Source organism: Tupaia chinensis, unplaced genomic scaffold (genome assembly GCF_000334495.1).
Source record: "Tupaia chinensis unplaced genomic scaffold, TupChi_1.0 Scaffold147069_1, whole genome shotgun sequence".
NCBI classification, from domain to species: domain Eukaryota; kingdom Metazoa; phylum Chordata; class Mammalia; order Scandentia; family Tupaiidae; genus Tupaia; species Tupaia belangeri.
The window spans coordinates 802,805-816,807 of NW_006206919.1; the positions used below are offsets into that span (position 1 = coordinate 802,805).

General features: G+C 36.6%; 1 protein-coding gene across 1 annotated transcript in view; it reads left to right on the forward strand.

Annotated features, from left to right (window-relative positions):
• Positions 1–14,003, forward strand: part of HHIP (hedgehog interacting protein) — a 116,064-nt gene that overhangs the window by 95,550 nt on the left and 6,511 nt on the right. The window contains exon 12 of the mRNA XM_006169492.2: positions 12,892–13,040. Within this exon, the coding sequence (XP_006169554.1) occupies positions 12,892–13,040 (149 nt within the window). The remainder of the gene's footprint in view (positions 1–12,891; positions 13,041–14,003) is intronic.

Sequence of the window (14,003 nt, forward strand, 5' to 3'; positions counted from 1 at the left end):
AAGTATATGCCCTATAAAAATCCATTCCGCATGGTGGATTTGAAACCTAAAAAACAAGGAAGCATTTTCCACATTTTTGCTATTATTGTTATTCTGCATATCCAATAACCAAAAAATGGATATATAATTATCTGCCCACTTGTATTTTATTTTCAGTATACTAGATTTCATGTCGTGGTGCAATTACCTTTTCAAATAACAAACCTTTCCAAAGCTGTCATATAGCATCTGAAATTTTAAAGATACCTTACAAAAGAATTGGGCAAGATCAAAGACTAAACACCTCATGAATAATGGGTATGCATACATAATGTATGGTAACAGCCTAAGTATAAGAGGAATTTTACTCATACTTTTGCATATTTTTAAATTTGCATACAGGTGTGTGTGTGTGTATGTGTGTATGCAGGTACACTTAAACATACTTAGAACATGCATGGGTTACATGGAGCCATCATCTATTTCAAAATAAATACAAAATATTATATAATAACTTATGAATAAATTTTGTGACCATGTTATTTTAAAATGCTTATGTCTTTTTTGAAAAATAATCATAGGCACTCTATGGTAGAGACTGAAAGACTGGAGAATATAAAAGCATTAAAAATTGTAATAGACACTAGAGACAAAGTGGAAAGAGTATGTAGGAGGGGAAGAGCATAGGAAAAGAAATTTTGGGAAAAAAATAGAGAGGTAAGATACTTGTGGGCACAGATATGGTTTATTATCTGTTGACGAGGATGTGTGTAGTATTCTCAACTGGGCTGGACTGAGGCTTGGTAAAGTCTCTTTACAATATAAATTATGTACAGCAATTGAATATATAAATAATAATACTAATAATAAATAAAAATAAATAAATTTTTAAAAATATTCATATGCCTTTATTCAAAATGCTGATAAATATATACTTCTCAAATGGAAAACTAATTCTATTTTTTCCCCATGTTAAATCCTTCATCAGTTTCACACAGCCATCAAATGACTAAACTCTTTACTTTTTCCATTTTATTAAGATATAAGTGACAAATAAGAATTATATATATTTAGAGTGTACAATGTGAAATTATTCATTGACGCTAAACATCTCCATCCCCTCACGTACTTTTTCTTAAATGATGAGGACATATACTAGGGTCCTCAAAAATTAATGGAAAGCACATTTCATGGAAAAAAAAAAAACTATGCATGGATTTCTATATTCTTGGTACCAAAATAAACTTATACTTTATTTCTGTTTTCCACACATTTTTAGTAGTATTTAGTAGTATTTAGTAATAAGTCCTCTTATATGTACACTCTATTTTCTAGAGATATGACCTAGGACCACAACATTGAAAGTAATTTTCTGTTTTATACTAATTATAGCATTTCTCAATCCATTAATTTTGAATGTTGGTATATCAGCTTCTATAGTGATTGTACAGATTGCTATAACTGCTTAATTGAATTGACACTTATAGATGGCATTTATTAAAAATATATAAAATGAATAATGAATATTTTCTTTAAAACGAGACCAATTTATTGAAAGTCAAAAACTCTTGAAAGTATTTCCTATTTAATTCGCATGTTTATTCCTACTTCTTCCCCACCATGCTTCCTTCTGGAACAATGCCAGAAGCCTGATATTATTAGGTTCTTCTGAATCTCTTATACTTTTGGTGTGAGGTGATATGTCATCAGACAGTATATACCTGAGATACAGGCAGATATAATGTCATATTAAATATGTCTTAAACAGTCATGCAAATCTTGGGAAAAGATTTTTTTTTAGAGGAAAGTATAGCTAATAAAGAAAAAAACCCTGCATCTTAGCATCATGTTGTTACTAATTCATTTTAGTAGAGTTAAAAATTTTGCTGGAGGACTGGACCTGAGGTTTAGTGTTTAAGGGAGCTGGATCCAATATGGCTGACCAGGGTTCAATGAAGCTTGACCCCAGCAGCCTGCAAACCACACTGGAAGCATGTTCATGAGTACATGTCTCACATGCTAACAAGATGGAGAAATGAATATAAGATTGCAGCATGACCACATCCCACTGGGAAGGGTTTCCTCCCTTTCCCTCCTTCCTCTTCCTCTCCCCCACCCCCCTCCTGCCCCACACTTTTTCTTTGGAGAGCACACATGGCCTGTGGAAATTAAAAATATATACATTGCTAGCTGACTTGTTTTCTGTCAACACTGACAAGTGAATCAATGAATATAACATCAAAATTTGGGAATTTGTCGTGATAGTAGTCTTCAAAGAGAATTTTAACTGACATTTTGTCTTTTATAGGACAGAAACTTGTTTTAAATTTTACTTCTTTAAAACTTCTACCATCTTACAATATAAAGGTAGATCTGTTGAAAGGGGAATCATTCTTTTTTAGGTGACTTCTGAAAGAAAAAATACTCCATTTATTTTTTAGGTTTTAGGTTTTTGCCATAGGGCACATGTACTCACTAGAGAGAAGCAAAGAAAGGGAAAGTGAGAAATCACCCCCTCAAGGGGATGGCCTCTTTTCTCCTCCAGGGATTTTGGGCATGCACGCATACATGCCCACAGTGATTTTCAAGCTATTGGGTCTAGGACTCATACCACAGTTGGCCTCGTGGGAGTCCAGTGCTTTACCCATTCCGCCACCTGCTGACCTCAGAAACATACTGCATTTTTAAATCTTTTGAATTACATTGTGATCAAGCTGTTATTTATTTTCTATTTGTTAATATAACTTGTCACAGTCCTGAATTGTCTCAATAAAAAAGGGATAAACTAAAATAATATATTCATTCATTAGTTGTACTCAGTAGCAAATGCCTATTTTTCCAGTTGCAGCCATTCCTTTTCTAGTATCTAACACTTTTATCAGTGATGATTTATAAGTTAAAGGTTCATTCTGGAACTAAAGTTCTAGACAGGATATATTTCCTTCTTTATACATTAGGAAGCAATGGCACTGGCTTTTTAATCATACACTAATTTTTCACTTTTTATTTTTTATCGTATGTAAGTACATGGATAATCCAAGGTTCCTGATTTCATCCATCTACAATTTTTTCTTCCATATCTCATGTTCAAGATATTTATTATGTTCTGTGAAAGGAGAAAAATGCATGAGAATTCCTCATCCTCTAAGGAGCTAACTTAAATTTTAAACAAGAAGATTACACACGTATTAAAAGTGTAAATAATATGAGATAAATAACACTTTGGAACAAAACACTTATGCTAGAATATTATATATTATGATTACAATTATAATTGTAATTACCAAAATAATGGTCCAGAAAGCAGTGAAGTAGATCAAACGTCATGATTTGGCTTCCCATTCATGTCTATTCTTCCACAAAGTAATTTTCTTTAGCATTAATGAGCTCGTATATTAAAAAGAATGATGTCTGCATAGCATGAAAGTTAAGTAGCTTTTAAAGCAAGCATACCCAGAATTTTCTTTAATTTGTCCCAGGGCATTTGCACTCACCAGAGGGAGACAGAGAGAGAGGAAGAGGGAGAAGGCATGGGACATGGTCATGCTCCAATCTCTTTTCCTCCATCTCTCCATCCTATTGAGATCTTGGGCACACACATGCTCAGTATGTTTTTCAAGCTGCCAGGGATGGGATTTTAAGTGCTTATTCAGCCATGTGAGACCAAGTTCCCTTAACCACTAGGTAACAGTGTCAGCCCAAATGCAGAGAGAATTTATGAGGAAAGGAAAATGCCCTCAGGATAGTTGTCGCACAGGCGCAAAGAACCTTCTCAGCTAGTGATCAAATGAAATCTAAGTACCCGCTCTGGGGTTCCTCCCTCTAGAGACACCACCTCACCCAGTATACTTTTCTGCGGGTTGTACTTCCTCTTGAGTTCAGACCTCTGTTTCTGCTACCATTTTGTTTTTGTGTATTTCTAATCTTCCTTGCGGCAGCCTCCAGCTACTATTGAGCTGCTCACTTGGCCGTAGGGCCTGTGCTCGCCAGAGAGAGACAGTGAGAGTAAAACTAAGAAATCATCCTCCAGTGGGGATGGCCACACCACAATCCTTCTGCTTCATTCTCCTTTCAGGATTTTAGGCATGCTCACATATATGCCTCATGTGATTCTCAAGCTGACAGGTCCAAGACTCAAACCATGGTTGGCCACATGGGAGTCCAGCACCTTAACCACCATGCCACTTGCTGGCCCCAAGGGGTTCACTTGGTTGCCCAAACTTCCTCTCAAAATAACAACTTTTCTTGCTGTTAGAACTTTAGTTACAAAGTCACACAGATTTTGAGGGATCTGTCCCAACTTGATTTTTCCCATAAGCCCTTGTCTTAGTCAGCTTGAGCTGCTATAACGAAATACCTGGGTAGTCTGAACAACAGACATTTCTCACAATTCTGAAGTAGTGAAAGTTTGGAGTGCCTGGGTATTAAAGCCAACCAAGACCACTTCTTAATGAGTGTGGGAGAGAAATTTGAGGTGAGCAAGTGAGTTCAAGCATGTGAGGAACAAGACTTAACCCTCAGAAAACCTCCAAATGAAGGCAGCACTGGTCTCAGAGAAGAGAGTAGAAGGTCTCATTTTTTTCAGCACAGAGAAAGCACCAGACATTCTCTCTAGAAAGAGCATCAAACACTGGCTTTATCCAGCCTAAATTAAAATTCTAGAAACATACAGCACAAATAAGAAGTTTTAAGATGGATATGAGTGTATATAAATTCAGAGTTATTTTTGAATTTACATTGTCTTTCCCTTTATTCTAATGTCAGAGTTACTCAGGAGTATGTGAAGAGATATTTCTGCAGCCTTCGTATCATACAATATCAAGGAACGCATTCCTTAAGAATTCAATGAAAACAGAGCTCTAAAATACTCGGTTTCTTGCCATGTCTCATATAGTACTTGAAAAATAGGAAATGTGTATTCCCATCTACACTCCCATGAAGTTCCGTAAGGATTGCTATTGCATGGTTACCCAGGAAGAGATTCCATTTGTTCTGGTCTACCTGGAATATGATTGTACTATAAATGTGTCAGATTTCCTCACACTTGAGTTTGTTTAATGTATGATGTTCTTAAAACTGCCACAAGATGACTGTGTATAGTCACAAACCATTCTGTGAATCCATCAGAATCCAAAGGTCTAGTCCTTGTGTGTAAGCAGACAACAAAAAGGGAAATGTTGACATGACCAGAAAAACTTCAGTAAACAGCCAAACTAGACATGATGATGAAGGGTAAGAAAATCAATCTGTAAACTGACCTTGATGTGAGGCACTAAAATAAGGATTAAAATAATGACACAGCAACTACTATACTAGTACTGTTTCTTTGCTGCAGCTGTACAGACTGGAAACAATAAAATCTATCCCATCGTGAGAAAGTTTCCACTCCCATACTCTTTTTTAGGCAAAGGTGCTGAGTATTGACTTTAAAAATAATGAGTGCTGAAGGTTGATCACTATGTATTAAACTACTTAGAGCATGAGGAAATTCATTAAACCATAGACTCTGCTGAGGCATACGAAGACTGCTTCCTAATCCAGAGGGGAGACTCCACCCAATTGTAAGATTTCAGAGCACTCTGTACTTGGAAGCTCCTGAGCAAGCTAATTAATGGCCACACTAATTGCTCCTGGCTGGGAAGTGGCCCTAATTTAGAGCAGTGCCTCTCAAACTTGAATATGCATGAGAATCACCTGACAAACTTGTTAAAGTACAGATTCGGATTCAGAAGGTCTCAGGAAGGGCCCGAGATTCTGCATTTCTAATCAACTCCCAGATAAATGCTGGTGCCGCTGGTCTGGGGCTACTCTATGAGTAACGAGGATTTCGACTTACAAGTTTTTTCCTAACTCGTATGAATGGGAAAGACTATGGAAGAAAAATAGTTAGGGAAATGTTACAGTTGCAAGGATACACTTTTCCATGTGTCCCGTTGTGACTATGGATAAAGGAATAATTGCTTAGATTGCCCTTCCTTCTTCCCTCCCCGGCCCCCTTCCCAAAGCAGGTTGCTGTCTAAGAGAGGCCACTGAATTATTATATCTTCTACAACCTCCAACAAGTCAGGAATTTATAAATGAGTATTACTCACGGTCTACGTATCTCATTCACAATAAAATGAATATGAAATCTGGATGCCTAACAAAAATTTCAGAATAAACCCCTTTACTTTTTATAAGAGACAAAATAGATAGATTTCCGCAATGCTCACTCTGAAGGGAAGGCCTGTTAGGATTTATCCCTACACTTCCACATGAATTCACAGAGGACTTCTCATTTATTGATGTATTTGCTCACTTTTTAAATGAAATATCATTACATTAAAACCATCCTTAATCCCACTACCCAGAGACATCCACTGCTGGCTTCAGCCGTTCACTAAGAAGTCATCACATAAAATGTGTATTATAAATTACTTAGGCTTCTCAGCTTCAGTTTTTGTTTTGTTTTGTTTTAAGAAAGTATCCAAACCTTTATCATACAAGGCCAGCCAACATCAGTTTCTAAGAAAATGTCTTAACACTTCTGAAAACAATGCATTATGCATTGGAGACTATTGGGCCATTTACTGCATAGCCTCTTCCTTAGTGTTTCATTTGTCATGTGCAAAGGGATTAGGAAATATATATATATTTTTTATTCACATTGAGTTTGAGGGCTAGGGGATAGCTGTCAACAAATGGACTCAGTAGGTTCTATCACAAGCCTAAACATCCTCTAGGGTGAGTTTCCTATTTTGAACGTTACTTCTTACTTCATTCCATAGAGTTCAAGGGTCCAAAATTTCAAAAAGTAATTGTTTAAAGAATAAAACTATTTAAATGATTATTAGACCATACATTAAAACATCTCATTTTTCAGTCTAATAAAAATAAGTATAAAAATGAGCTGGTCTCTCACAGATAGATACTCTAGATTTGTGTTTAGATCCTGTCTATGTATGTACAGGTGGTATTTTTGTAAGTAGAAGATGGTGTCCTTCAATATGACAGTAATGATAAGGTTCGAATTCTCTTTTCTTTTCTCCTCATTCCATGAAAAGAGACCCTATTCTTTTCAATGGAAGGAGGAATATCACATTGACAAAGAGTGAATGGAGAAGGGTGGTTGGGATCACCAAAAATCTTCATCAGATATATTACATAAAAAGTCATTTTAATACCTTGAATTAACTCCATCTGGAGAAAACCATACCTCTTTGTGTCATGCTTGCCTTTATGTCCCAGCCTTTTCTTTATTTACTATGATGATAGTTAGTATAAAAAAAATGCATCACAGTAGCTCCATAGCCTAGTGGTTAAGGAAGATCCCACATGGCTGACTATATGATTCAAATCCTGTCCCTGGTGGTTTGAAAAATATGCTAGGCATGCATGCATATTTGTGCCCCAAATCCCAACAAGATAAACATAGGGATTGTAATGTGACCATGCCCATTGGGAAGGTGCCGGGGTCCAGCCTCGGCGTGGGTGGCAGAGGGGGGTCGCTTCCCAGTGAGGCTGCCTCAATTCTCTGGAGCAAATAGCAAGCAGCCTTGCTGACATGCTAACTAACCCAAGCTTTATTCCAAAGTCGAGGGGTGTACAACAGTAGCCTTGCCAACGTGTTGATCCGACTGGAAGCGGAGCTCAAAGGTCAGGGGGCTCAGACAGATCCTGGGGCCTCACCGGGTCAGACTCCTCCAGGAAGGGGTGTACTTTCTCTTTTCTCTTTCTTTCTCTCTCTGTCTCTCTCTGGTGAGCACATGAGCCCTCTGGCAATTTAAAAAATACATCATTTAAAATGGATTTAACTATGCCTTAGAATAATTTTTGCATGATTTGAGTTCATTTAGGCAATAGAGAAACAAAGTGAGTGTTTTTAGTTTTATATTTATGATATAAAGATATAGCAATTTGATTTTTATGATATCTCATCCTTAAACAGTCCATATATTTCTAAAACCTTCATCCAATAGCATAGAAAAGAAACATTCTTCTGAAATTCTGTATTCTTGGGGTCGGCAGGTGACATGGTAGTTAAAGGCACTGGACTCCCATGTGGCCAACCATGGTTCAAGTCCTGGACCTGGTGGTTTCCTTTCTCACTTTCCCCCTCTCTCTCTGTCTCTCTCTGGTCAAATTGGAAAATAATAATAATAATAATAATAAGTAAAGTTAAATAATTCTTTTTAAAAATTCTGTATTTTTATTAATGTCATTCATTTATTCCACATATTTTTATTTTATTTTTAAATTTTTGTTTATTTATTTAAATTTGACCAGAGAGGGACTGAGTGAAAGAGAGTGCAAGAGAGAGGGAAATTGAGAAAGCAAGCCTCTAGGTACAGGACTTGAACCATGGTCAGTCATGTGGGAGTCCAGTGCCCTTAACCACCACATCACCTACTGGCTCCATTATTTATTTAACACATTTTTATTAAACATCTCCCTTGTGCTACACACTCTTCACATGCTTCTAGGTCCTGGGGGACATTGAAAAGAGAGAAAACATGTCTCTTCAAGGAGTTGATGTTCCAGAAAGTGCATTTGAGAAAGTTACTATTATATATATTCAATTTAACTTAATAAGAATTTATTGACTAATTATGCATATTTTCCAAGTCTCATGAAAAGGACTAGTTGAAGAAGATAAAATGTTTTGTGGCTTAACTGTCATCTTTCTATAACATCTCTCAGCCCTAAAGTAATTGCCCCCTCATCTATGTCCCTACAACACTTCCTGTGCACCTGTATCAAAACAAAGATCACACCGCATTATGTCTTTGTGTTTGATGATTGTCTTCTCTTTGGTGGCCTTAGTGAGGAGCAGGACCTTGTTTTGTTTATGTCTTATCCCTGTGAATAATACAGTATTACCCTAAGTAAATTATTGGACTTTAGAAGATTGAGGCTATAGTTTCTGCCCTCAGAAAACTACGTTTCAATGGAAAAGGAAATAGAATAACCCATTTCAGAAGAGTTGTGAAGTCTTACAAGAATGAACTATCTTTTATGTATATGTGTATGTTAAGAGAGCCCCGACAGAATAATAAAGAGATGGAGATAATTTATTTAACATACTAAGTGAGGAATGTTAGTCATCAACTTTGTAAAAGAAAAAAAGGTAATTTCCCAGGTATTTAAGTAAAAACTTGAGGGAATTATAGTATTTGTATGTGACTGACAGTCATAAAGTCTTATATAAGCAAAAGTAAATAGGCCCAAGTATTCATAATATTTGTATGTGACTGACAGTCATATAGTCTTATATAAGCTGAAGTAAATAGGCCCAAGTATGAAGTAGTCATATTTACAGACAGTCATTTACTAAATCTTAGGCAAAAAAAAAAAAGCACACAATTATGTAGAATTCCTTCCATAATTTAAGTTTTCATATACTTGAGTGTTTGGTGAAAAATAGCCAAAGCACCTAGTTGGAGGAAGTTGGAGGAAGAACAGGAAACAAGGGCCAAACACCTTAAAAAAAAAACCCTAAAGAACTTCCCGTCCATATTGCATCCCTGTTCGCTATATCCCTTTTTCTTTTCCCAATGTATATGAATCTGTTTCCCTGTACTATACCTCAAACAAACAACATCTTTCTTTTTACTTTGCCTCAAACAGTTCAGGTGTTGTTTTACTTGTATTCACCTCCATACTTTTTTTTTTTTGCTCAGGTGTTGTTTTACTTGTATTCACCTTCATATTTTTTTTTTTGAGAGAGATTTTTTGCTATAGGGCACATGCACTCACTGCAGAGACAACAAAGACAGAGAAAGACAGAGAGACAGAGAAAGACAAAGAGACAGAAAGCTAGAAATCAACCCCCAGGGGAGATGGTCATACCACAATCCCTTCTCCTCTACTCTCCTCTCAGGATTTTCTGCACATATGCGCATGCACCCGGCATGAGTTTTAAGCTGCAGAGTCCGAGACTCAAACTATGGGAGTCCAGCAACATAAACATTATGCCATCTACTGGTCCCCCACCTCCATTCTTGATCTAAATGACATCCACTTTTTAGATTCATTTAAATGAATCAACCATCATTTGAGAGCCTAAACCATCTTGTGGAGTTGCATGTGAGCTATGTACCTGTGTATTTTGCATCTCATATAATGTAATATATTTTCAACATGCTCTATTTTTGGATCCCCTTGAAGAATCAGAAAGAAGGTGAACAAGTGAGTAACAAACAGAAATTAGATGCACTGAATTCTATAATTTCAGTCACAAGTAATTGGAACAATTCTTATTTGCTGAATGCCACATAGTAAACTGTCATGGCCTATGACCCGGAAGAACTCCATGGCTACTGAAAAAGCGTTTCTTCCTGTGGTCAAGAATGAATCTATTGTCTCCAAAAACTTAAGAATGTTATAAGAACTAGAGCAGACTTGGGGTATTCAACAACAACAAGAAGATGAAGATGATGCCCTCACTTTTCTTGGCATAACTTCTACCTTATCCCATTTACTCTTACTCATAGAAAGACTCCCTTGGGGAACACATGGAAAGTATTAATGTTTTCTCAATAAAAACATGCTCATTTCATGGAATCTCGTAAGGATCTTCCATAGAAATTAAACATTTCTAAATTACCATGTTAGTTGCAAAATACAGTACTTTCTACAAAGAGTTGGACTTTTATTGAGAAGATGAGCTACAGAAGTCACATTTTTAACATTTCTGTTTTTAATATATATTGTTTTGAGTAATTGTAGAAACAGCCTAAGGTCAGGTCTTAAAATTACTGTCACTGTCATATTGCCCTAGGGAATAACAAGGTAACCTATCTCAAGAAAATTGAGTCTGTGGGGCTTAATTGTTTGCTTAGCTCAGAAAGCTCTGTAATTTACCTCTTCTGGTGGTTTTGACCTATAATGATCACCTTCTTTGTTATGGTACTTAAAGCATCCAACTGCTTCAGTGAGCCTAATTTGGCGATTTGATTGACCAATGAAAACATTCATTAACTGCAAAGAGCCTTCTCACTACTATGTGGAACAGCCAATTGTGGCTGATAGGAAAATGCCACTGCATATGTTTTCCAAAGATTAGGGAATGAGCAGTTGTGGCCCTGATTCCAGCCAGATCCAGCTTGAGTAACAGCATTTTAGTTTGAAAATAATAATTATAAAGAAATCTCCTAAAATTGTCTTGGCTTCCCCTACAAATGATGGCAGTTGTAAGACAAAACAAAATTATGACTTTTTACATTGCTACTGTTAGCATTCCTTTTTGATAGTAGGAAAAAATCAAATGATAGTATATACCCATAAAATCTGCATTTCATACGTGTGTGTGTGTGCATGTGTGTGTGGTGTGTATCTTTCTCTGTGGGAAGAGTTTAAACGTTGAGACATTGACTTAATAGTGTACACACACAGATACAAGGGGGTCTTCAAAAAGTTAGTGGAAAATGTGTATTATGAGTAAAAAACCTGCATGGATTTCAAATTTCTTGCACCTAAATAAGCTTGTACTTTAATTCCACTTTACCACAAACTTTTTGAACTGTTGCAATATTGTATGTGCACAAACTTACAGAATATACACATGCTCTTATGTATTAGGTTGTCGGCAAGGTCACGATGTATTTTTCTATGCAAAACTGTGACATGACTTTCCCAACGACTCAATATTATGGTGACCTTTCAAGAAAAATTGTCTGATAATAAACTATCTCAAAAGAAATATACAATTAAAACAAAAGTTTACTCCCAAGCTTTTTCTCCAGACATCCACTTTGACATATGCCTTCAGCCTTGTGATATTGCCAAATATATCAAATAACAAGTGATTGAATTTTAGATACTATTCCTAAAAAATTTTGTAGATGTAGGCACAAAAAGTTTTAAAATACCAGGCCACGTGGTGGCATGGTAGCTAAGGCTGCTCGATCCCACATGACTGCGCAGTTGAGTCTCAGATTCAGCCAGTTGAAGAACACACTGGGTGTGTGTGAGGGTGTGCCCAAAATCCCAAAAGGAGAATGAACATGCCCACTGGAAGATGATCTCTCTCTCTCTCTCTCTCTCTCTCTCTCTCTCTGGTAAACTCATGCACCCTATAGCACAACTTAAAAAAAAAAGTTTAAAATATCAATATATCTTTATTTTAAAACTATAATTGCTGGGACTTGCAGAAGTTGTGATGGTTGAGGCGTTGGACTTCCACATGGCCAGCCATAGTTTGAGTCCTAGACCTGGTAGCTTGCTTTCTCACTTTCTCATCTCTCTCTGTCTCTCTCTTGTCTCTCTCTGGTAAGCACATGTACCCTATAGCAAATTTAAAAATAATAATATTACTAAATAAAATTAAAACTTTTTTAAAACCACAAATTTAAATTATAATAATTACTAGCAATTCTTAGATATTAAATGTAAAATGTCAATATAATTAGATTCACAATTTTCATCCATTAATTTTTTTTAATTGTCAGAGAGAGTGGCATTCACTGGAAAGAGACAAACACTGGGGACAGAAGGAGAAGAAAGCACCCTATAATGGGGGTGTGGTCACTCCACGATCTTTCTCCATTTCTCCATCCTGATGAGATTTGAGGCATACATATGTGCCTGTATTTTTGTTGTTGTTGTTGTTCCACCAAGCCGCTGGGGTCAGGATTTGAACCACAGTCAGCCATGTGGGATCCAACTCTCTAAACCACTAGGCTATGGAGCTGGCCATCATCTATGAATTTTGATCATAATAGCTTCTTTAAGTGTTTAATGTGTTCACCTTAGTGCAAGACAGTTTAGGTTTTTTCCCCCACTGGTATGTATTTTCTATGAAAAAGTAAATCTGACTGACTCATTCAAAAGCCTCTAAAAAACAAGAGATGCTTTGCAAGCTCAAAATCACTAGGCCTTATTCCAATATTGGTTTTCGACCAAATACACTTTCCACGTTGTCTTTTGATGCAGGCCTTTAATGCCTGAGGAATGCAGAGCCACAGTCCAGCCTGCGCAGACGCTGACCTCGGAGTGCTCCCGGCTCTGTCGGAATGGCTACTGTACCCCCACCGGCAAGTGCTGCTGCAGTCCAGGCTGGGAGGGGGACTTCTGCAGAATCGGTTAGTATTCCTGTTGTCACAAGGGACAACTGGGGTGGGACAGTTCTTAGATACTCAGGAACTCAACTTCAGTTGTTTCTTCTAGAATTATCTAGTGTTTACATGTATTAGGCACCTATAATAATACTAATGCTTATCTGTGTCTGAACTTAGGTTTCCCTTTTTCTTAATGCAAATTCAGTTATGTAAGTTAATCATACACATTAAAGACCCAGAATAATTCAGTCCTTTGGAAAAAGTCAGAACAGCAGAACTATTAGGTTGTCAGAGAAGTCATGACATATTTTTTCTACGTTTTTCTATGCAAAAATTTGGCATGCCTTTCCCGACAACCCAATAGATCATCTCCATGGGCTGTCAGATCTGGGTTCTGAGGTTTTCACAATAGCCAATGAGTTGGTGTTTGCAAAGTTGCTCTCCAAGTGTGAGCATTTTTCCAACATCCTGTAAATGCTCTCCCTGGCTTTAGTGCTTACTTTCTTGCTATAGCAAACTAAAAAGAGGGTTTTTCAGTGGGTGTTATTAAGTAAAAAGGGGAAAATGTCATTATCTAGAAGCATATTATGAGATCCTTAAATTCCTCTTGTCATCCCTTGTGAACCCTCAGCAAGGTGTGCAGCTGCTTGGAAACAGCAAAAGAGATTTATTCTAGGTTATTCTATCCTTTAGATTTCCTAATTATATCCAATGATATTTAAGTTGCACTTGTGAAGAAACTTGTAAGTAAGTACGTTTAGAAACATAGAATTTAAGATGAATATGTTAAAGCTATATATCCAACAACCACTATATATTTCTTACTTTGTGTTTTGCCTAATGTCCTATCCCATCTCAAGTCCATCCGTTAGCATTAATTGAGTACCTTCTAGTGACAGTATTTTTTAAATTATTTTATTTTAACTTTATTTATTTATTTACTTATTTTAATTTGACCAGAGAGGGACAGATAGAGAGGGGGAGAGA